Here is a 26123-nt window from a genome sequence, read left to right as displayed (position 1 = left end):
GAACTCATTCAGGCAAAGAATCCAAAGAGTACAAGGGGACTCTTGACCAAAGAAGCTGGTTGGAAGGGAAAGTCAATTGTGACGGTGAGTGGTTCTCATTACCAATGTTTCCAAAACGAAAAGAATTTCTAAAATATGTTTGAATCGGTTTCCATAAAGATCATGATTTTATGAATTCTGTATGCTTTCAAAACGCTTTTGATTTACAATGAATTAGACTTACTATGATAAAACTATTTACAGAAGTATGGTATGTATGAGCTCTCAAATGAAAGAAAATGTTTTGAAAACGATTTCTTTGGGCCTTGTGAGGCGTTCATGATAAAACATGTAAACTGTGGTATTGAAAATGATGGTGTCATGTGGAGAATGGAAAAACCAATGTTCATGAAATAAGATCATCTTTGTACCCTATGTGATGTAATGCCTTATCCTTGTTGTGTGATGTGGGATAAGATGCTCTATTCTTGTTATATGATCTGGAATGCAATGCCCTATTCATGCTATGTGATCTTGAATATGATGTCTTATACTTGTTGTGTGATCTGGTTTGGGATGCCCTATTCCTGTTGTGTGATCTTGAATATGATGTCTCATAGTTAGTGCGTGATCTGGTATGAGATACCTTTTGTTGCTGTGTGAGCTGACATTGGAAGACGCGTTACGCTTAATAGAATTGATGGTACTTGTAACTTGGCAAAATACTGTGACAAACGCTTAAGTCGAGGAAAGAGTACAAAGACATAAATTGAATATGCATAATGATTATGCGAGATGGATATGTAGTATACGGAAGGCATACATGCGGTATAAATTGTGATGATTGAAAACACATGGGACATTACGAATAAGTGTTGAAATTTAAAATGTAATGATTGACTTGCATTTTGCTTTAATGCTTGTTTGGCAATGATTTGTACGATCTGCCAAACTTGATTTAATAAAGGCAAATGAAAAAAAAGGGTTTTACTTACTAGACATTTTGGTTAATTTTTCAAATGTTTTATTTTACCCCTGCCCCCCCTCCAAGTAGAGAAGGTCATCAAGCGTTGAACTTGAAGTCTTAATTGCCTATCCGCTTCCTTGATCGCATCATATTGGTAGTGGCAAATGTCTACTCCCATAGCATATAGTAGCTAGGCGGGAAGAATAATATATTGGTTTGAGTCATGTGTAATGGTTTTCTGTGGATGTTGTAAACAATATTAGAAGTACTTGCAATTAAAATAACAATGGAGTTTCCACAATCCAATTCCTAAATTTCACATTAAATTTCTTTGCAATTTATATTTAAATTTTCGCATACTAGGCATTCATCGCATTACTTTACAGGGAATATCGCGAACAATGTTTAGGCGTCACGTTTCCATCCCACTTCATGAAGTGAATTGGAGCGAGGTATAACAAGTTAGTAACAGAGCATAAGTTCTTGGGGAGGATCTTAAGTAGAGTCATGCATATACAGATGTGTGTAAGTACGGAAGTTTAATGTGATGATGCGATATAGGAACCATGACACCCAGAGGAAGGCTCAGCCAAGTCAAGCAAATGCAACGGGTGTTCCAGCTACTAGTAGCGCCATTAGAGCACAAGCATCTAATGAAGTGTCTAGTAATATGCTTTTTAGCTCAATAAATTCAACTTTGAATGGACAATAACAGTATAATTTTGAAGTTGATCCTCAAGCAAAGAGAGTTCAATAGCTTAAAAGTCTCGCTTAAGTAAAATTGTGCAAATTTTCTAAGCTTTTTTCTATCAAAAGAAACAAATGCATTATTTGAATTCAAACATGCAACACAGAGAATAACGTCATTATTTATTTTAGTAAAATGATTATTCAACTCTTGAAGTTGCATATCAATGACAAAATAGAAAACTTCAACACGATAATGATGCAAATTTGTAACTTGTTGAGATTTTCATCTTTGTCGTCCTCCGATTAGAAATAAGTCAGCCATTTTGCGGATTTCAATAGCATGGTTATCACAAAATCAAAAACCATACTTAACAACGAATCCCAATCAAGTTCTCGTATATTATGCAATCTTTCTTTATAAATTGTGACTAAACTCATTGCATTCACAAATATCTTGATCTTTTCTTTATAATGCGTGACACAACTCATTTATGGTTTCCAAGATAAGTTTCATACATTGTATATGAAAAAAATCAAAATATATGATCAAGCTTATTAAAATTTATGCTTCAGTTTTTTTTTTTTTTTTTGAATTTGATCCTCTTTGCACAATTGTCTCAAATACATCAATTATTGAAGAGAACATTGTAACCAAACTTTTCAAAGTGTAGTAATGTGATCCTTATCGAGTATGTCATGGTCGTTTAATTATTATCTCATGTTTTAATCATCAACCACTTGATATTTCGTCATTATTTAAAGTTTCAGACCTTTCCATTTTATGTTTCTCTCGTAGAATATCTCGATGTATTGTTGATGCCACAATTACATTCTCCACATTTGTAACAATAAAAAAACAAATGTCAATTAATTTCATCCTGTGATTGCAGTCTTACAAGTCTTGTTGTCAATTAATTTTATGAAGGACATCATATACAAGCTTTCCAATAAGAGTAGTTTGTTCGGTCAAGAACTCAAGGGTGAGTTGTAAAGCCACCCTCTTTGATCCCATCAATGATCGATGCATCTGAAGTCAAGGTGATCGCTTTGACACCATTTAAAGCGTGTATTAGTGACTCGGGACACACTAACAAATGTCACACGAAAAGTGCAGACAACAAAGGAAACAAATAAAACACCAACAACCCCAGAAAAAGTAAAAATAACACAAAGGTTGGTAACCTTGGTAATCCAGTTCAGTGCTTTACCGCCTACGTCTAAGGGTAGTGTACCCAAGAAAGATAATCCACTAATATTGAAAGCAAGTAGTTTACAACATAGTACTTATCTGTAATACACCTACTACAGTAACTCACATAGAACTTAACTATATAATCACCTAGGCTTCTTTAGATGAAGACTTCTTCTTAAGAATACGTAGGCTCCCCAAGTGGAATAATATTAGTGTCTTCATTTTGCCTTCCAGTAATGAACATGAGAGTCCCTCTCACGATGATATCTTCCTCTCTAATTAGCAAACTCCCTTAGCTGATAGATCTTAGACTTCCCATAAGATAGAGAATCCCTTCGGGTGCCAAAGTCTTAGGCTTCCTCCTAAGAATGAGAATTCTCTCTCGATGGCAAAGGTTTAGGCTCTCCCTAAATCGAAATATCTTCAGCATGTTGTAGACAATGGATGAAGAACTTGCAATGGAACATAGTGAGAAACAAGCCAATATACAATAAATTAGAAACACAATAGTTGTAAGAAGAATAACTCTTATTCAAAGAACAAATGCGACTTGCATGAAGAACACTTATTTTCTTGCATAATAAACAATTTTGGCAACTATATATATATATATATTTCAAAACTTACTTTCAATAACCGAACTGATTAAAGGAAATAATATACAATAGGAAAAATTCAGTCGAAATCCCAAAATGGAAAGGATATACAATAAAATAATATAGTCGTTTATTTTCAGACTTTATGAGACACAAATGCATCATCGATACACATAAGATTCTTCTATTTTTTTCTTTTAACAAAGAACTAGAGTTCAAGAGATCAACTGGCACACACCTAGATTTGTAACTAGGTTACCCATGTATCATTGTTTTTAAGAAAAACTAGATATAAAAGTCATTGCAGACTAAAGAAAAGTCTTCCAATAATGGTATATGAGCCACTCATAATCCTCAAATTTTTCTCTTTTTGAAAGATGAAGCCAAACTATCGCAACATTAACCACTGCCTATCGGAACACCTGAGACTCAGTAACTGGAAGAACAGATATGGTGGCTGCCCCCATCAAATCTCTAATACCTACCGGCATTTACATAATTCAATATGACAGAGTCCATGCAAGCATCTCTTTAAAAAGGTACACATTCTCTTGTCTCTTTACCATTTTCAGCAACCTTCTTCTTTTTATCATTCAAATATAAAAATATTCAAAAACCTCCCAAGATCTTGCAAATTTGAAAGAAAAGAATATGTGTTATCTTTGGATAAGATTTCAAAGAAGCTGCAATATTGGTTAATAGAGGTAGGTGCCCACAAATCCTTTTTAGTAAAGGTTACTCCAAATGCCTTAGATTGGATTAAGGACACTTTCAAAACTCTGATAGCCACTCCAAGCTCGAACCGTTCCTTCCTGAAAACAAGATGTGAAGATCACGTTCTTTAGGTCAGAAAGGTTAAAAATAACAGTGGAAGCACAACAGAGATATTTAGAGTAGATTGTAAGGGTAGAAAGTCCTATATCTTTATCCCTAAAGGAATAGAAAAAAGTGGCTAGGTGTCCTTTCTTTCAATGATCATGCCAAAGGTTGAGGTGGAAGCTAAAACCAAACCACTTTATACATTTATAGAAGTAAATTGAGATTATATCACTCCCTTTCGACTCTGATACCTATAAGAGAACATATGACAAGGTTTTCTTCGAAAGCAGTCTAAGTGACTAAAGTTCATCCTCAGGTAAACAATCACTTGATTACATAAATCCTCTGATTATTGAGAATGTTTTTATTGTTGTTCGAAGATTTTCTCATGATGATTGATCTAAAATCATGGGCAATCTGAAAAAGAAAATAGAGGAGGATTTCACTTTTAGACCTTTTCATACCGAAAAGGCCTTAGTGCACTTCATAGATTTTGTTTGTGCAAAGATCATTTGTCATAATAGAGGATGGACGGTAATGGAAAAATACTTCATCAAATTTGAGAAATGGTCATATGTACTTCATGCTAACCCAAAAGTGATCCCAAGTTATGGAGGATGGACTAAGTTCGGAGGAATACCCCTACACTTGTGAATACAAATACTTTCCACCAAATTGGAAATGCATGTGGACGGTTCCTTAAAGTTGTCAAAAACTAAAAATGTTGTGGATCTAATTGAAGCAAAAATAAAAGTCAAATATAACTACTCGAATTTTTTGCCAGCATTCATTGGGTTAACAGATGAAGAGGGAAATAATTTTTTAATCTAAAATGTTGCTCATTCAAAAGGTACATGGTTATCAAAAAGGAATGTTCAAATTCATAGCACTTTCAAAAGACAAACCACCGCCAACTTTGATGAATACAATCCACCGAAAAACTTAGATTCCGACAAGAGCAAAGGCATGCGTGATGAGGTGACACGTGCATTAAAGTCCAACATTGTCATTAATGAAAACAAATCCACATTCTTAAAGGAAGATAAGTTTATATCTCAGGCATTCAATGAAGTAAATCTTCAAATGGAAAATGGGAACAATCCAAAGCAACACAATGATAAGTTGTTGGAAAGGAACTAATGAACAAATCCAATGATAGGAATAAATCATTTATTAAGGGGAATTCAAAAGGAAAAGTTTCTTTCCAATCTGCAAGGAACAAAACAACATACTATAATCTCGACAATGCCCTGCAATGCAGGCCCACAACAAAAATACACCAGACAAAAAGCAAAATGTCAACGGGGAGAGGCCTACCAGAAAAAAGGCTCCAACTAAGCAGTATCGTGCGAAAAGCAAAACAAATTTTGGTTTAAATATCCAACATAGTAGTATTGAAAACTCCAATCAAAAGTGACTCTTCTGAATGTAGGCAATTGAGAAGAAAATGAGGAAATACTCAAAGAGGACAGAAGAAATGATGAAAAAGAGAAAGATGACGTGGAATTCAATGAGCAATTGATCAAATGGCTCAAAGAAAACAAGCTGAAGTTGGCACCAAATTATACTGTGGGAAATTTAGAGAAAAGAGAGAGATCATAGGAAAGTAATCCCTTACGAACTTTCTGTGTAAAATAAAAATTCTATCTTGGAACACCAAAAGGTTGGGCTCTCACTAAAAAAAAGGCCTTAATAAAAGATGCAATCTCATCCTACTCCTCAGATTTTGTGATACTAACTGAAACCAAATTGAAAAAATGTTGACAAATATATCATCAAATCTTTATGGAGTCCTTTAAGCATCAATTGGATAGCAAAAAATTCAATTGGCAATTCTGGTGGAATTGTTATTCTGTGGGATGACCTAAGGCATAAGTTGAAAAATCAAATTGAAGGCATTTGCACTGTCGGCAAACTTCATCACAAACAGTAATAAACTTTAGTGGTTAACTATCCTATATGGTCCGGCTAAAAGGAGAAACTATATAGAATTGTGGGATGATTTACAAAGTCTTCACCAAATGTGTCATCAGCCGTGGTTGATTGGGAGGATTTCAATGTTGTGAGATGAAGGGAAGAAACCACTGCAATTAATCCAACCTAGTTTAGTATGAAGAACTTCAACAAGTTCATTCAAACAAACAATTTGATAGACTCTCCTTTAACAAACAATAAGTATACTTGGTCTAATTTCAAGCTGAGCCAATCCTCTCTCGTATTGACAGATACTTGTACAATTCAGCTTGGAAAAAATTGTTTAACCCACACACCTCAAGAACCTTATCCATAACCACATCAAACCATCATCTCTTAGTTCTTGATTCCACGGAGATCAGTTGAGGCCCCTTCCTTTCCGGTTGAGCAACAAATCTCACAATGATACTGATTTCAAAAGAAACTTAGATAGGTGGTGGGAGAATACAATCCAAGTAGGTCATCGAGAATTCACTTTAATTCAAACACTCAAAGACCTGTTCAAAACAATTAAAATTTGTTAACCAAGAAGAAGAAAATATTGGTTAATACTAAGGCAAGCCTTATTCGGGAGATTGATATTATTGACAAATTAGAAGAACAAGAAGTTATGAGACCAAATGACAATAGTAGAAGGCTATCTCTCAAAGGTGATCTCAATCAAATTTCTCTCGAAGAAGCTAAGTACTAGTCTTAAGGAGCAAAAAAGCTTTGGGTCAAAGATAGGGATGAAAATACAAACTTTTTTCATAAAGCTTGCATAGCTAACCAAAAAGAAACCTTATCACAGAGATCATTGATAATAATGGCAGCCCACTAACTTCCAAAGCAACAATTTTTTAGAGCTTTATTAGTCACTTCAAAGCTTTATACAGCGGGGGTTACAAGTAAAATCTTCTTATTTAAAATCTAGATTGGCATCCCATAGCAAGCTCTATGCATCCATCTCTTTGTGAGCCTTTTCAGGAGGAAGAAACCAAGAAAGCTATATTCTCCTTTAAAACAACAAATCTCCTTGTCCATATGGTTTCCCTATAAATTTCTACAAAAAATTCTGGTATATCCTCAAGAATTCTATTATTTATTGTTTTAGGGATTTCCACATGAAAGGCATCATCAACAAAAATGTGAATAACACATTTATTGCTCTAATTGCTAAGAAGAAAGAGTGCACTTTACCCAAGGATTTTAGGCCTATACCACAGCCCTTTACAAAATTATAACAAAGACATTGGCCAACAGATTGAAAGCTACTCTCCCTGAAACAGTCTCTAAAAACTAGCTAGCCTTTGTAAAAGGGAGAAAAATAATAGGTGCAATCTTAATGGCAAACAAAGAAATTGACTATTGGAAAGCAAGCAAAACCAAAGGCTTTATTCTAAAATAGGACATTGAAAAGGCGTTTGACAAAATAAATTAAGACTTTATTGACTACATGCTCAAAGTCAAAAACTTTTCTACTACTCAGAGAAAATGGAAAGGCGTTTGATAAAATAAATTGGGACTTTATTGACTACATACTCAAAGTCAAAAACTTTCATACTACTTGGAGAAAATGGATCTTGGCTTGCATTGGAAATGTTCAATTCTCTATACTCATTAAAACCATATGGCCAAATCAATTTAAATAGAGGTATTTGCCAAGGAGACCCTATCTCGCTTTATCTTTATTCTAGCAATGGATTACTTCAACAGACTTTTAGCACATCTAGAGAGAACAAAAGCAAATGAGTCACATTCAGCAGGCATTGTTCTTTAACACATATTCTTTTTGTAGATGACATCCTTCTGTTAATAGAAAACAACGATTCCTATCTCAAGAACCTCTATATGGCAATAATTCCTTTGAAAAGGCTTCTGGTCTAAACATAAACATATCAAAGTCAACAATTTGCCCCATAAATGTCTCTGAAGCTCGTGCAAATATGGTTGCCAATGTTTGGAAGATCCCATTTTAACACCTTTCTCTCTCATATCTAGGGGTTCCTCTAGGTGAAAAACCACATTCAAATCTTGAATTCTTTCTTTTTGAATAGCTTTGGCTTCCGTGTCTTCCTTCCTCAGCATTTTGAGTTTTTCAAGCAGTAGATCTTCATCCTCATCATTATCAGAATACTCACTATCATCATCAATATTGATTTCTGTAATACATGATGTGAAGGCATTCATGCCATGATCAACTTCGGCATCATCAGAGTCTTTATCAGACAAGGTAGCATAATAGTTTTTCTTTTGTCTTCTGAGAAACGTGGGGACATTCAGCCTGATAATGACCAAATCCCTCACATTCTCTACATCTAAAAGACCTCTCTACATCTTCCTTTTTCTTACCATAGTCGTTATTTCTTCTGTATGAGAAATCATTAACCTTTTTTCTAGAGTTCTCACCATCGTGTCTTCCAATTTTAACTGTTGTTCTAGCAATATTCACTTTTGAACTTCCTGGTCATCTTAGAGAATTGTTTTGTTAAGAGAGTTATTGACTCATCTTGATTAACTTCATTATCAAAATGATTTACAGTAGTCTCCTATTCATATGCAGATTTAAAAGCAATCCCCTTACCTTTCTTGCTTTCTCTATTTGATATAGTCATTTCAAAAGTAAGTAGCGACCCAAATAATTCATCAAGCTTTAAAGTTGTTATATCCTGGACTTCTTCTATGGCAGTGACCTTCATGTCAAACTTCCTTGGTAGAGAGCGCAATACTTTGCGAACAATTCTAGACTCAGGTATCTTTTGACCAAATAGTAATGAATCATTAGCTATCTCCAGAACCCTTTTGTGATATTCAGAGATTGATTCATCTTCAGTCATTTTCAAAGCTTCGAATTTTGAAGTTATCAACTGCAGTCTGAATATCTTCACTTTAGAAGTTCCTTCATATGCAATTTTCAATATTTTCCATACTTCTTTAGCAGTAGTGCAGAAGTTAATAAGTTTGAACACATTTAAATCCACATCATTGAAAATTGCATTTATAGCTCTAGCATTTCCAACCAAAGCTTGTTCTTCAGCATCTGTCTAATCAACTTCAGGTTTTGGCACTAATACTCCATCCATAGTAACCATTGGAGGTTCATAACCAGCAACAACGGCTCTCCATGATTTTTCATCTAATGTTTTAATGACGAATATCATACGAGGCTTCCAATATGAGTAATTTTTTCTACTCAGTACAGGAGGACGAGAAGTCGATGGTCCCTCTCTGATTATCTCCATGATCTAGCAACCCGCTCTAATACCAATTGAAAAAACAGTGAGATAATTAAATCTTCAGTTAATACTCAAGCTAATAACTTTTGTAATAGCTAGAGGGACAACATAAGAGAATAACACAAGAAACTTTGGTAACCCAGTTCGACCAATATTGCCTACATCTGGAGAGCTGCGCACAGCCCTGATAAGTAATCTTTATTAATATTCACTTAAGTCAATATACATCAATACATCATATAGAGCTCTATTCAATTATATGACTTAATAGCATGTGTCTTGACATCAGACTCCAGACTCCCCCTGAATTACTTTTCTTCATGATGTCTAACTTCAGACTCTCCCTGAACACATGAGTGAATATCTTCGACGACCTCTTTAAATCCCTCTAAAGATCTTAGTGATCACACATACCACTATCTTGTCTGTTACGTTACTCATCGATTATTTCAACTTAGATCAACATGCTGATCTTATAGACATAAGATCATGATACCTTTAGGTTCCGGTAGCTTCTGCAGACTATTCTCTGAGAGAAACTTCTGACGTGAACGATTTTCTTCAACTTCTATTTTTTTTCACTCACCAAAAATAAAACCTATTTATACACATATATTATATGTATAAATCTTTTTTTTTAAAGATAATTAACAAGATTCCTAAATTAATGGAAAATCTTTTATCCTTTGAATATCTCATCTTTTAATTAATTCATTAATCAAAGATATATCTCATCTTTTAATTAATTCATTAATCAAAGATATTCCCATAAAAATATTTTAGACAAAATCTTCAACAAAAAGCTTTTTGGGAAAACATTGAAGAGAAAATTCATATGAAGCTAAAAAACTTGAAATATTCCCACAATTCAAAAGGAGGGAAGCTCACTCTTATCAAATCAACTCTCTTCAGTTTACCCATCTATCAACTTTCTGTCTTTAAAGTCCCAATGACAATGTATAAAAACATTAAGAGATATTGGAGAAACTTTCTCTGGAAAGGGAACAAGGATACTAATGGCTCACATCTGATAAACTGGTTAAAAATCACTGTTTCTAAAGAAAAAAGGTGGGCTAGGGATTACAAGCCTTCGACATACAAATTTCACGCTACTCTGTAAATGGATGTGGAGATATCAAACGAAACCAAACGCTCTTTGGAGGAGAATTATTCAGGCTAAATATAAAGGATCTCGCCTTGGCATAATCCCAACAAATGGCAAATTCAGTTCCTCTAGAGCTCCATTGAGGTTATTATTAAAGGTTTAAATTGATCTGAAGACCACTATACTTGGGAGTTAAACAATGGGGAGCTCATTTCCTTTTGGCATAGAAATTAGAGCTTCAATGGCCTTTTGTCCATTAAATTTTCTAAACTCTTTGCCCTTTCCAATAACAAAGATGAATTTGTAAAGGAAATATAGAACAACTTAGAAGGATAATGAAACATAGCCCCAAAAAGAGACTTGAATGATAGAGAATCAATTCTTTGGAATCAGATAAAAGCAGATCTTCCAATTCCTCATGAGGATAAAGGGATTAGCAAACCTTTATCGAGTCTAAAAGGTGACAATCTTTTCTCTATCGCAACAGTAAAAGAAGTTGTGTCTAGATAACCTCTAAACTGTAATAATGGCTTCGAAGAACATAACTTTAAGTTCCTTTGGAAATTCATTATACCAAAGAAATGCAAGTTCTTCATATGGTCCATTTTACATGACGGTTTAAACACAATGGAGGTTCATTAAAAAAAGGATCCTTCAATCCTATCTCAATCCTAACTGGTGCGTTATGTGCTTTTTAAGTAAAGAGAATAGCGGTCGTCTTCTTGTTCATTGCAACTCGACCAAATTCTTATGGTCCACTTTTAAACAATAAATAGGAAACCATCTAATAGTCGAAGATATCAAATCTCTTTGCCACTCCCTTTGCCAATTAAAATCAACAAACAAAAGGAACATAATCACGTTTAATGCTGCAATGGCCATTCTTCGGTGTATTTAGTCAGAAAGAAACAATTGAATCTTCACAAACAAACATAAAAGTATATTAAATTTATGGAAAGATGCTTGTAACTACCTAGGTTTATGGTGCAATAGACACCCTATCTTCAAAGACTATGAACTTAGTACTATAGCATTGAACTTTAAAGCTTTGCTCAACTAGGAGTTCTCACATTTGGGCTTCCCTCTAACCTGGCTTATAATCGCTCTTTCCTCATATTAATAAACCTGTGTCTTGGAATTGTTTTAGGGTTCCATCTTGGGCTTTCCCTAAAGCTCTCCCGGACGCTTTGTCTCCTTTTCAAAAAAAAAAAAAATTGCGTCATCGACACTGTCTTTGAAAAAATATAATGCCAACTAAAATCTCCAACATTTATGGATTTGTAACTACCTGTGTGGATTTTGCTAGTGATCAAAATAGAATAGAGGGAACAATATAGCCACATTTATTGCAAATTGAATTATAGGTAGCTAACCTAACTAGGCTCTAAGAAAGTGAATATTCAGTTACAAATGTAAATATTGTTAATCCTAGAGTTAATAGTATTCGTAATAACTATAAAAAACATGATAAGCAAGTAGAGTAACACAATCAACTTTGGTAACCTAGTTCGATGATACAACATTTACATCTGGGGTGCCTTAGACCTATGAAAAGAGATTATATTACTCTTGTAAAGCTTAATGATTACAATGTTATGACTTAAGGTTTAGCACTCAACACATTTTCTTGTGCTAACCACAAACTGGTGCATTAAATCAGAAAACAATAAAATCATAACATGAGAAGGATTACTCCCCCTAAATCAATGTTCACGGACTACTTCAGCTTCATGCTTTCTTCAACCTGTAAATTAATCTCTTACTTCCAATATGCTAGAGATTGCCTTTAATCAAAATTTTCTTCAATTCTTTATTGTTCAAGTGCGTGCCTTTTACTACACATTCTACTCTCTCTAAATAAAGTTGAAGTTGAGCATGTTATTAGTAAGACCCAAAACAATCTTAATTTAAAGAATTTCAAAATATCTTAACCCAACCATTTCAAAACTATTTACTTTCCACTAATTACGTGAATAACAAATAAAGGGAGCGGAACCATACTCCATTATTCGTAACCAATGGAAGCTTATTTCAGAAATGATCAAAATTAATTTTCACGCAATCTTGTTAGAGGAGAAAGTGTAACGCCCCAGCAAATTAGAGTTTCATTTGTTCATCTCAATAGTATTTTTTTTTTATTCAAATTGTTATGGAATTGGATTATTGTGGACCTTATACTTAATTTAAGGGTAAAGTTTTCCTTGGTTGATTATTTTAATTATTGAAGTTTAAGGATGAAATAAACTAATTAATTGTGAAGTAAAAAATTAATTAATTGCTTTGGAAAGGGTCAAATGTGGCTTTAATGAAGAGAGAGAGAGGAGGGTTGCCATGGGATTAAAATAGAAAAGAAAATAATAATAAAAGAAGAAAAGAAAGTTTTTTTTTTGTGGGTTTTATTTGATTTTTATTTATTATTAATTCTTTTAAAAAGGGGGCATTGGGAGGCGTGAAACTCATCACCTTCCCAAGAAAAAAAAACCCTAGCCCCACCTTGCTCCCACCATAGCCGCCGCCACTCTCCACGCCGCCGCCGCCGATCGACCAACGCGCGCCACCGAGCCGACGCCACCCTCCCAGCCGCGCCGGAGATCTTTAAACCGAGTCAAGCCACCGCACGCCTAGGATCAGCTACGCACGCCGCGCCGTGTCTGCCAGCCGAAACTCGTCGCGCCGCTTCGATCCGAGGCAGAGCAGCCGAGCCGCGCCGCGTCGCTCCAATCAGACGCTGAAGAGCCGCAGCCGATCTGTCAGCCAGCCGCGTTCGCATCGCCGACGTTCACCCCAGCCACGTCGCGCCGCTTTGAGCCGACGCAGCGCAGCCGGAACGTCCGTCTGAAGCCGTCGCGCCGTCGCGCCGTCCGAAACCCAGAAGCCAGCGCCTCGCGCGCAAAGATCCGACCCGACTGAAACCCCGCTCCGCGACCCGATCCGACGCTTGCCTCCGACCCGAAGCCCGGCCCGCGCCGCGTGTACCCGTGAGCCGAGCAGCGCCCGCGTGCGAGCCGCGCGTGCGTAGCCTCTGCACTGAGCCAAGCCGAGCCGATCCCTGTCCTTTCTCCAGCCGAGCCGCCAAGACTAATTTGGCTCTTTCCATCCAATTTGTGGTAATTAAATTAATTATTTTGGCATTACCCAGTAAGACTCAATGTTTTGGACACTAATTAATTTAATTTGGAACTAAATTAAATTATTTTCCTTAAGGGACGTCTTGGACCAAGTAACTGCTGCAGCGTGGGATTTCTTCAGTAGGGGCTCGAGCACTGCAACCTCTTTCTAGGGTAAGTCATTTCAAATGAGTCTTGAACCGTTAGTCGTTGGTGACCTAATTACGAATTTTGGCGTATTAAACAGTTAGGACCTCGTCGCTTGGAAAGCATACTGCCTCGCGGTTAGGACTCGTCAAGTAAATCTCCAGGTAAGAGATTCTACTACTAGCTCCATGTTTAGAATTATGAGGTCACGTATACCTTCAAATGTGCATGTTGAGGACTAGACTGTACGATGCATGAAATCAATGATAGTATGATGCAAATGATGATATGGTTATATTATAGCATGTTGTTGTGATGACGAGAACTGTTATGGCTGTACGACGGGTGTCGAGATGGAGAGCGTAATGATGATTTATCTGTTATGTTATATGATGACGCCATGTGTATGTATACTGCGATTAGGGTACCTGTTAGCTTAACCTGTTAGAGTCGTACCTACATGGGTGTCCTTCGGGATCACCACCTATTTAGGACTGTGCGGTACGACGGGACACCAGTCTAGCATGGATATAGATATGACTCGAGTGACTCGACGGGGTCCTCGCATCTCGACTGTCCTAGGTGTCCCCCGGGGCACCGAAGACCAGAGTTACGTTCCTACGGGAGCGCATGTTGCACGTGTTCGGGAACGTGCCAGAGATTGGGTACCAGTTACAGGACTCTGACAGGAAGTTAACAGGCGCCTAGTGGGACTAGTAGTGGGTCCCTTACTGAGTATTTTATACTCACTCTCTTCATGTCATGTTTTCAGGTAGAGGACGAGGCAGGGGCAAGGGCAAGCTGGCGAGCGACCCGAAGTGACTGTGGCGAGCCGTAGGGACTTCCCCTTCTGCTTATTCTTGTTTTTTTTTTTTACTTTAGTACCTGAGTTTGAGTATTCTTCATTACTTACCATCTTTTTATGTAGATAGGGCCCGAGTAGGACTTTAGAACGCATTTCACTTTTTTGCATAACTACCTTGTTTGGGTTTTCATAAATAAAATTTTTCAAACCTTATGCGTTTTACTAAATTTTATGACTTAAACCACTTGTTCTATATTTAGTAATGACTTCGATTCAGTATAAGGAGTTGGGTCGTTACAGAAAGGGTGGTGGATGTGGATGGCACACAGGGTGGAGACAGTGCTTTTTTTATTCAACTAAATATGCTTTTGTATAAGCTTACAAAGAAATTTCAATAGATAAAAAAAAACCATAAATATTTTAACTCTCGGAACTTCTGAAACTCCCAAAAAAAAAAAAATTCAATGGACACAATTTAATATCAAAACTGCCAAAAAGTCACAAATCAATTCAATTCCCATGACCCTCAAAATTCTCACTAATAATATGAAGCTTTTATGTTCACAACAAATCTTTGTGGACCCAATTATTTGTTTTTGAAATTCTTTAAGGGCATTTGAATTTGATATTCATCTCCGACTCCCTCACGATTTTCTATCTAGCCCCTTTCTAGCTTCGTCTTTTGCCATAGAATTAGCTATATTTGTTTGGTCAACTCTCTACCTACATAAAGAATGTTATCATATAGGATTCAAGAAAACAACAATAATAATCTCCTTCAAAGAAATGAAGTGCCAAATTGGGAAATTCCGTTTGTTATACCCTTTTCAAAAGACGAAAATTTCACCCATGTAATCTCAATATACAAAGCACAGAGAACACAAAACAATTCAAAATTCAAAGCGTCTTAAATCTTAATGTTTGAAAAGGATACAGGTAAATATGATAGGTTTTCAATACAAGTCCTTCAAATTTTGGGATTTTCTTTCAAGTTCTAAAATAAGAGTAAAATTATATAATGCTTATTAACAATTATGCATAGTGTTGGTACCATAGCACAAAAGAAAAAAGAAAAGTAAGCAACAAAAAGTAGAAAAAAGATCTAGAGGGTTTTTTTAATTTCTTTTTTGTTTTGGGTGTTCAATCAAAGCATCCAACCAGGGAGGAAGCCATTGACTTGTTGGGCATGAGTTGGAGTAGTAGTGCTTGTAATTTGGTCTGATACTGCAGAAGTGTACCTAATTAAAACCCAACACCAAATTACTTACCCAAAACAAAAAATTCATCATTTAAATTCATTAAAATAAAATGTTACCCAATTTGCAAAGTGGGGTTGCAATCTAGTGGCTGAAAGAAGCCTTGAGTTTGGGCATTTTGTGTACCATATGACATGCTTTGATCTCCACCATCCCATGGATGCCTTATATTATTTCTTGAACTTATTTCTTCCAGCTGATCAACCATATATTATTCAACAAAACCAACACAAACATTTCTGTTAATACTCTAATTCATAATCATCTTAGTTTTTTCTATCAACATATTAGCCACCATGTACGTTCGACTACGATGTGAAGTATATCAACATTTCCGCTGTAATATTAAAGATTCCTGACATTTTATAACAAAGATATCACGACTAATTGGAGAAATATATTCATCATTTTAAATATATGATATAATTTTTTAAGTTTCCATCATTAGTTTCATCATTAAGTAGATGGGATTTAATAAATGTTATCCAGAGCAAGAGATTAATTAACGCAAATACATCAACATTAGGACTGTGAGACAATTCAGGTATAGACTTTCAAACATTCTCAAACATACCTTAAAACTGCTACACAATGGGAACTTCAATATTGTCGCATAAGAAAACTGTTCATTTTTTCTTTTTCTTTTTTTGTTTTAGTTTGAGATTCAGTAAATTTCAAGGTTAGGTTGTGTTAGGAATAAAAATATTGATATTGATTAATTACCTTCATTTGCAGAGCTCTGTTGGTTTCAATCAGCATTTGTTCCTGTACTTGACAAAAGATTTAAAAACTAAGCATAAATATGTATTATATATAACTCTAACAAAATGATTTTGAATTCACCATTAAAACTTGATAAGAACTCAACCCTACCTTGTTCTGAAGATCAGATAGTTGGTCCAGCATGTACTGAGTCTGCAAAGTTCCAAATTTCAACAATTTGGTCATAATTGACAAATTATACATGTCCTTAGCTAAGATATAACGACCAGTCAATCACAAAATAATTATTTTTTAAAAAAATACGGGAAGTATTTTGTTCATACTTTGATTTACAAATTACATAAACCTCGGTTTTTTAAGACAACATAAGATATAGGTCTCTTAAATCACCTTTAAGCTAGCAGGGGAAGATAAATTAATTATATATCATCTAATAGAGAAGAGTTTGGCTCATATACTAGTCCTGTATACTTCTCTTTTCAGTCAAACATTTGCTTTTATGGATAAACTTGGAGTGAAAAACTGTAAATATTTCTTCAATAGGTATATGGTTATTAGAAAACATGTATGTTTTAGAACCTTCATCATTCAACCGTTATTATGAGACATTCAATACTGAATAGTTTTATTACCTAAAAAGAAGCTCAACAATGAAACCACAGAAAAATCGAACTAAGTAGCCATATAACTAGGAGCTCAAATACATATAAAAATATCACCAAGCTAAAGGATGATTACAAAAATACTCAAAAACCCACGCACAAACAAAAGCATTTGTTTGGTTAAATTATTAAAAAAAAAAAAAAAAAAAAAAGTCTTATCATTTAAACAGAAATTAGCCCTATGGTTTGATGAAGTCTCATAAATAACTTTTATAGTAAAAGACTATTCGTGAGATGATTTTATCAAATCAAATAATAAGATTTTTATTAAATCAAAATGCTGCATTTCTGAACTTTTAAGACAATATTAGGACTAAATTCTAAGCCTAATAGAAAATAAATTTGTAATTTGAGGCTTTTAATACTGGTGGTGTCATATTAAAATCTCAAAACTAAACACAATTACACAAACTACGACGTTTGAATAATCTTATCAAGATCAACTCTACAGCTGAGTAAAACAGATTTCCCACAAGGCATAAGTTAAAAGAGTGCGTTGAACTTTGTAGCTTTAAAACTTTTGGTTAAAAACCAAAAAAAGTGGAAGTTTAATATGGGTATTAATTAAGAAACAGAGCAACTGCAGCCAGCTTCTGGTTAAGCATATTCAAAGTACAAAAGTGAAAAGCTTCAATAATTGTCTTTTAAGAACGGACAGAGACACACCACAGCCACATAGATACTGTTAGAGAAAAGACATTCAGACCTAAGTTCCATAATTAAAATAAAAGTTCAATAATATTCCTCTTTTAACGGGTTTCACGTCTTTGTTTTGATTTTTGAAATCATGAATAAAAAGTAGATAACAAAACAAGAGATTTAAAGATAAATGAGGTGTTAATAGTCTTAATTTTAGAAAAAAAACAAAAAAACAAAATTGTAATTGTTGGATTACTAATTGAAATCAAGTTAGTTAGTTTAGATAATTATTTTGGTTTATTTGATTACTTGGACCCTTTTTACCCCCCCCCCCCCCCCTTTTTTTTTTTTTGTAAGCATTTGAATTTTTATTTTTGGTTTTTGAAAATGGAATATAAACCCTCGTTCCCCTATAAATTGTTTGCATCTTTATCTTCTTACTACTATTTAATTTTAAGAAACCAACCAGAGCTTTGAAAACTAAAAAGTAATTAATTTATTTTTTAATCTAGCTAAGAATCCACTTCTTCACTGAAGAAAGAAGGAAGCTTGGGTAAGAAGTTGGAAAAAATGAGCCATTTTCAAAAATAAAAAACTAAAGGCCCACTTAGTAACTATGATTTTTGGGTTAAGCCTACAAATCTCACTTTCAACAATTGATTTTCAAATTTTGTTGATTACAGTAAATAGGTATTTTTAAAAATCAAACCAAAATTTAAGAACTAAACAAAGTTGTTTGAATGTTTATTTGATGTTTTTTAAATTTGGCTAACAACTTCATTTTTATTTTTTTAAAACATAAAAGAAAAAAAAGACTATAAATGGAATCGAGATGCATCTAACATCTCAACAAGGTTGTAGATAGTGAAAAACAAGATAGAAATAGACTTATAAAAGGGGTCTTGATTTTTTATTTTTAGTTTATAAATTTTAGTAGCTTTCTCACCATTTCTTAACCATGGTTTTCAACTTTCAACCATTTTTTCTTTTGGAAAAAAAATACATGGGTTAGTAGGTGGACTCGGATATCTCCAGTGAGTGGACACCTCTTACACCATCATCATTTTTACTTCATTTTTAAAATCTAATTTTTAGGTAAATTTGTCGTTTGATTTTCTTTTGTTCTGGAAAGTTATGCTTATTTTATTGCAAAAACTTTTATAATAGTTCTTTGATCTTTCCTAAATAAATACATGAATTCATAGTAAAACTCCAAATTATAGAAACAACAAGGAAAATAATTAAATTAAATAATCCAAGAAAATCAACACGAAGGGAGAAGTAATGGTAATCAAATGAAACCTAATTTAAAAAATTTGACTTAGGTTTTGAAAATATTCAAGAAAGGTATACAAACAAAACAAAGAAATCAATAAAGACAAATAATCTCTGAAGTTTAATTCTCAAAAATCAAAAACAAAAAATAAAATATATGTAAAAGGTCCTTTCTTCCATGTTTGGATAGTGAAAATGTTGTCCATTTAACATCTATCACTTAAATTCAAACAACAATTTCATGAAAAGCATATTAAAACCATTTAAAAATATTATGAGAACTTATACTCCAAAGACTCCCAAAGCTATTTTCTTCAATATATTGGAGTGTTAAAAGATTAAAAGTAATTACACCAAAATATCATTCCAATTCTACATACAAAATCAAATTAGAAAAACAAAAAAATCAAAATGAATAAATGAATAAATGATTTGAATTAAAATATATATATATATATATATATATTTGATCTGTAAATTTTGAATATGAAATGTTTTTAATCTATAATCTAAAGGAACATTCATATAGATTCAGGTTTCTCTGTGTAATTAACTATGCATTAATTTTAAAATATTGTAGACAAAAAGAAGTTATTCGAAACTAATCCTTCAGAATGTCGAAATAATTGTGTACTCATTGTTGACACATAATAAATCCATTTTATGAGTAAAAGCAGAATTAAAAAGCAAAATATGTTGATGTTTTTGAAAATAAGAAAGTAAAATCAAATTGGCGAAAAAAAATTATTTTTCAAGAATCTATACAAATTTAATAAACTAAAATCAAACAGACCTAATTCTAAAAAGTTGGCAACAAATAACAAAAAATATTGCATATTAATTGATACTTTAACCATAAAATTTCATCAAAATACTATTAAGATTTTGTATATCTACTTGGCTCATTACCCAAAATCGTACTTTAAAAAAGAAGAGAAAAATAACATCATATTCATAGGTTAGATAAAAAAATTGTTATCTTACTCCATTTTAATTTCTAATAGGATTGCAAACACACATTTAAATATCCAAACAATTTTTATTTTTTCTGAAAAGAAAAAGAATAATAACTAGACTTAGGCCTATATTTGAAAATTATTTAAAAAAAGTAGTTTACAAAGTAAAGTGAACTAAATTTATTTTGTAGCACAATTTGATTTTTTATTGAGTTTTTTCTAAGAGTCACGTTTATAAACAATACATTTATAGTATCTATATAAGTTTCTTAACTTTATTTATCTACTTCGCAGCGATGTTTTCAAAGATTAGTAAAAGTTTTTAAAACAATAAACTTATCTAGTTTTATAAAAACTTCATTTTAGTTTTCGAATTTGAATAAGTTAGAAAAATAAAAACCAACAATTTATATCAGATAGGCCTTTAATTTTGGTTTTTGGTTCTTTTCAAATTGTCGTTGAATTCTTAGAATTTTTTATCAGGAGTCTTAATCAAATTTAGAAAATTAAAATAAATATTCAAAAACTATTTTGTTTTTTCAAAACTTTGACCAAAGTAGTGTGTTTATAAGTTTAATTTTAAAAATCAAATAATTATTCCTTAAACACAATATCAAGTTTCTGAGTTGTAAAGAATTAAACGTACCTTGGTAGACCTAACTTGCTTCAAAGAAGACTCAAGCTGACGCTCCAGCTGCTCAAGCTCTTTTGAGTTCAATGGACCCAAGTCCTCCCCAAGAAGATTTCTGCCATAAACACAATTAAAATTTTTTAACCCTACCAACTATATGGTTTTGGTTTAATTTTGTCAAACTCACTTTTGTATGGTTTCAAACCACTTTTCTCTCAAAAAAATTTCATGCTTTGCAAGTAACAATAAAAAACTACTATATCCAAATTAAAAAAAGTCCAAAGTAATTGCAATTATCTTGTAAAAAAGAACTTACAGAGTTGTTTTGGGTCCAAATGCTTATTTATGAAGTACATTTAATAGATCAAAAAACTGAATTGTGCCCAACAAAGGCCTTTAAACTAAACATTATCTTTGTGATTAGAAGTGTTTATAATCAATATATGCTTTTGCCTAAGAGGTTTACTCTATAAGCATTCTCAAACATACCTATTTCTTTCTCTAAGAGAAATGTGAGAGAGATCAGCACGTTCATGTTTATCTTGATTGTAAATTAGAGGTACATTTTTGTTTTAACTATGAGAGTATGAATATTATTTAGAATAATAGAATAATCCTCAACATTTTTTCAGGAAATTTAATACATTCCAGTAAGCAAAAATCAACCCAGAAGAGACAAGACAGAGATTAGAAGATTACAAAATCTTCCATCAATTAGCTTTCAAATTACCAATGTATTTTAATTTATTTATTTTTATAATTAGTTGAACAACTTCAAAATGAGGCTTTATAGTGAGAACCCTAGATTTCATCCTTTCTTACCAAGATTTTGTCTTTTTTTTTTTTTTTTTTTCGTGAACTACTTAACCCTACTACATTTGGTTGTCAAGAACAATATAAAATATTGAATCATGGATAAAATCTTTTCAACAACTTTGGACACGCTTGTGCACTATTTGAACTTTTATTTTTAGTTTTTGAAAATTAAATCTATAAATACTTATTCAAACTCTAAATTTCTTGTTTAGTTAACTAAAAGTTAAAAAAAAAAAAAAAATCAAAAGAACTTGTTGTCTACTTTTTCTCAATCTACTATAAGCACTCATTCAAACTCTAACTATATGGTTTTAGTTCTAAACCCAAAAGAACTTGTTTTTAGTTTAAAATTTGGCTAAGAAATGAACTCTTGTAATTAAGAAAGATGCTTGTTAGGTTAAGAAATTTTTTTAAAAAAATTAGGCTTAGATTTCAAGAAACAAACGTAAAAACCAAAATGATTGCCAAAGAAGGGCTTAATATTTCAAATCCACCCATCCTTTCACATGAGATCACTTTCAATATGAAAATACAAGTTTACAAAACCAAGAACATTATATAACCAAAACACAAATATGGTAACCGCACTCTCATGACCATTGGATATGATGAGATGTATCTTTCCTTTATATGCTGGTTTCCTTTTAAAAATTATTTTATATATATAAATATATATGGACTTACCCATGTTTAGAGCTACATTTGATCACCATTTCGAAAATGCTTGTAAAAATAGATTTGGAAAAGAAAATGACTTGTAAAGATACCATTTTAAATGCTAATATTCTCAAAGAAAATCTTACCATCAGTTTTCTTCTTTATTACATATAGACATTTTTGAAATCTTTTTTAGATTTCAAGAATATAAAAACCTTGAAAATGGGTAATTCACATTATAAAATGAGCTTCAGAAATTAACAAGTTTCAACATTACTAATTAAAAAAAGAAACAAATTAGTTTCCAAATAGATCTGCAGTTAGCTGGTTTAGGTTTCTTACATAGTTCAAGTTTTGTAATTTGAATTAACTATCTAGAATAATTTGTATGTAAATATTATTTGTTTTTGAGACAAAACTTTATTAACTGTTTGATTTTTTTTTCTTTTTTTTATATTATAAAATTTGTTTTTATTTTCTTTTAATTTGTTATAATAATTTGCAACTTTCTTAGGCTAAAGAGTCAAATTATTTGCCAAATTCAAAACAAAAAACCAAAATTTGAGAAACTATCATTTTAATTTTCAAAATTTGGCTTGAAGAAAGAAAGAAATAAAGGAAGAAATTCAAAGGTGAAAAAAGTGTTAGATGGTTTTATTTATAAAATTAAACAAGAAACTACCAAAAATAAAATGGTTTCCAGTAATTAGGTAAATCTGATTATTTAGATGTAGAACTGAAGAAAACTAAATATGATGGGAAGAAAAAAATGGTTATAATAGTTACCTCTGAGTTCTTTGTAGAGACTCAAACCTAGACTTCAGCTTCACGTACTCTCTATAACTACTCTGCAAAAATAAACCCAAAAAAGAAAAAAAAACCATAAATCAAATTAAGATCTAAATTTTTAAATATTTTATAAAAATTGAAAAAAAAAAAAAGAAGAAGAAGAAAAAAAATGTAAAATTAACCTCGAGTTCTTTAGCCGGTTTTGTGACCTCCACCGCTCCATAACTGCATTTTTGGTACCTCTCCAGTGTTTTAAGCATACTGATATGGATACAAACACACATAACAACCCATATTACAACTAAAAACATCATTAAAATCCCTAATTTTTTTTCAGCTGAGAATAGAAAAGATTAAACTCAAACCCTAGAAGAAAGAAAAAAGAAAAACAAGGAGTTGGAAATCATATATACTTGGAAGTACTACAGAATTCATAGAGCTTGCCACGGTTGGAGAAGATGATAAGAGCAACTTCAGCATCACAAAGAACAGAAAGTTCATAAGCTTTCTTCAAAAGCCCATTTCTTCTCTTTGCAAATGTTACTTGTCTGTTTATTTTGTTCTCTATCCTCTTCAACTCTACTCTTCCTCTTCCCATTCTTTTTTTTCCTCTTTCCTTTTTTTCTTTTTTCTTTCTCTCTCTTTTTTTTTTTTTTTTTTGTTAATAAAAAAAATTCCCACCCCTCCAACTCACCTGCTCCCTCTTTCAATTATTTACCCTAAATCTCCAAACTCCCCTTTTTATTTCCTTTCTTTTTTCTTACCCCAAAAATTCTTTCTTTCTTCTTGATTATCCCCCTTTTCTTTCCTCTGTTGGTACCATCCAAGTGTAGCTAACTTTGTGACACTCTGTTTTTGGGATTTCAGGAAAAAAAAAAAAAAAAAAAAACACGAATGTGAGATGAGGTCTTTGAAAATAAAAAATAGAATTGGAGTTTTTTTTTTTGGGTGGGAGGGATTTGGGGGTTTAGGTTGGTTTTGTTTCTCTCTTTCTTTCTTTCTATCTTTCTTTGTTGTTGTTGTTGTTTGGTTGGGTTTTAAGAAGTTGAAAATTTCCAATCTTCACCCAGAAAAAATGTGAAGAAGTGAGGGTTAGGGCTGTTCTTCTAGTTTCTACTTTGATATAAAACAGCCTGGTTTTTCTTTTTTCCTTTTCTTGAGATGCTTTCTTCTCGCCTCCTTCCCCGCGTGTGCTACACGTTTACCTTGTATTCGACAACCACTTGATATTTTTATCTTCATTTCCACGTGGGACCTTTTTAGTTGGTCACCACCTTCTATCCTGCTGCTCTCCGCGTGGGATTGCCTTCTCATACCTTTTAATAACACTCACCCATTTCCTTCTCACATTGTTGTATCAATCAGCCTAAAGCCCCATCACAGATCCATCACAACTTCGTCACCAACCTTAAAACGTATCTCCACCTGTCCTTTTCTTATTCGTCTAACCACTCTTCTATATTTATACCAACACTTTTTTCTTAATTTTATTTTCAATTTCTTCATTCTCATCCTAATCTCCTCCTAATTATTGTATATATATTCTTCTATTCCCAATTTTAATATGCCTAATTATTAAACCAAACATTATTTTCAACTAGCATACCATTTTGTCACTCCTATTCCACTAAAACAACATAACTCTCCTAACATATTCACTTTTCATCACAAAAAAAAAAAAAAAAAAAAAAACTAGAGTTTGAACTTCTTTAAAGAAGTTAGCTATACGTTTTTGTTCAGTTAAACTTACCATTCTTTATCTTGATTTTCCTAAATTTGAACGTGGTTTTAATTTCGTCTATATCATCATATGACTTCATCAAAATTTAATTTAATTTTTGTATTCTTGGCTTAATTAAACTCTTTAATCATCATTAGTTATCTTTTATTTTATTGGAAAATCCTATTCATTAACATTTTAAACAAAACTATTAAGCCCTCAAAAGCCTATGGCAGTCACTAAATTAGTTGGGAAAATTCAATATGTAAGGTTTGACCTAAAGAGTACAAACATAAAATTGGAAATATGAAAACTGCTAAATAAAGTTTAATTTAAACTCAGACTAAACTTGAAAATTAACAACGAGGGTTTAAACATTGTAATTAGAAATGTTAGGTAATTTTAAAAGTTTTAATTCCCTCCTTTTTTTTTTTTTTTTTTTTGGTAAAGGATCAATTTACTCCTTCAGTGCATTTAAAAGAAAAGGACTTGGAAAATAAAACAAGTCATTGAGTTGATGGAGATTAATATCTTTAAATATTGTCATTAATATTGAATTCAAATAATCAAAGATAAGAAACAAACGCAATAAGTCGTAAAGTGACGGTTATTTAGGTGGTACGATTAATTAATAGAATGAAATTAAAACCATATATATTGTTACCTAGCTTTATAGTCAAATATTGTATCGACTAAAATAATAATATTTGAGGCAAAACAATTAATAATGACATATAATTGAAAATAAAGAGTACTAGAGAGAGAGAGAAGGGAAGAAAGAGAAAAAAAAGAAGTTTACTAGAATTGTTATATCAGTGTGTGAAAGAAATGAAATGGAGGGTTTAAGAGTGCAAGAGAAACTTTGCCTTTATACAACTTGTTTGAGATTTGTCATTTTTGTTATAATACTAAAAATTTCATATTTTGCTTCTCAAAACAGGGATTCTCACCTCTGCCTTCACCAAAATAATCAATATTTGGAAAAACATATATATTTGTGTGTGTGTGTGTGTGTGTGTGGTTGGTGAGATAAGGTTAATCTGGTCAATTACAAACAAAATATTTTATTTAGCATATTTTAAATGTGTAGGTTGATAGCACCCTATTCTAAAACAGGCAAAATGATGGTTATATGAGTGTATATATACACACATGTATGTATGTATGAATGAATGAATATATATATATATAAGAGGATATTTGAAAAAACCATGATATACTGTGAAAAACTTATTTGAGCTTTTGAAAAGTTGATATGAAATATGAAATAATAATCATGTGTAGAAAAGAAGGAAATGTAACTGTCCATGATTTATGACATATATTTATGAAACTGTCTCCTTTAAAATAATATGTATATATATATATATATATATATATAATTACTAAAACGTTTATTTTTA

At 32.6% G+C, this 26123-nt stretch overlaps 1 protein-coding gene and 1 long non-coding RNA gene across 2 annotated transcripts; one reads left to right on the top strand and one right to left on the bottom strand.

The window, feature by feature from the left end:
- Positions 1 to 13746: 13746 nt before the first annotated feature.
- On the top strand, positions 13747 to 14583 carry LOC127150241 (uncharacterized). Its single transcript, XR_007822414.1, has 3 exons — positions 13747 to 13818; positions 13892 to 13955; positions 14564 to 14583. It is a non-coding gene; the product is annotated as an uncharacterized LOC127150241 (long non-coding RNA).
- A 902-nt stretch (positions 14584 to 15485) lies between these two features.
- Positions 15486 to 24178, bottom strand: LOC103502415 (agamous-like MADS-box protein MADS2). The gene is made up of 8 exons (XM_008466354.3): positions 23414 to 24178; positions 23183 to 23261; positions 22998 to 23059; positions 20754 to 20853; positions 16726 to 16767; positions 16576 to 16617; positions 15912 to 16048; positions 15486 to 15834 (listed from the first exon to the last, which is right to left on the bottom strand). The coding sequence occupies exons 1-8, from the start codon at positions 23596 to 23598 to the stop codon at positions 15741 to 15743; spliced, it is 741 nt and encodes a 246-aa protein (XP_008464576.2). The 5' UTR covers positions 23599 to 24178; the 3' UTR covers positions 15486 to 15740.
- Positions 24179 to 26123: the final 1945 nt, after the last annotated feature.

Source organism: Cucumis melo, chromosome 7 (genome assembly GCF_025177605.1).
Source record: "Cucumis melo cultivar AY chromosome 7, USDA_Cmelo_AY_1.0, whole genome shotgun sequence".
Lineage (NCBI taxonomy): Eukaryota > Viridiplantae > Streptophyta > Magnoliopsida > Cucurbitales > Cucurbitaceae > Cucumis > Cucumis melo.
Note: the sequence above shows the minus strand (reverse complement) of the source record. Positions and strands in the feature narration are given on the sequence as shown.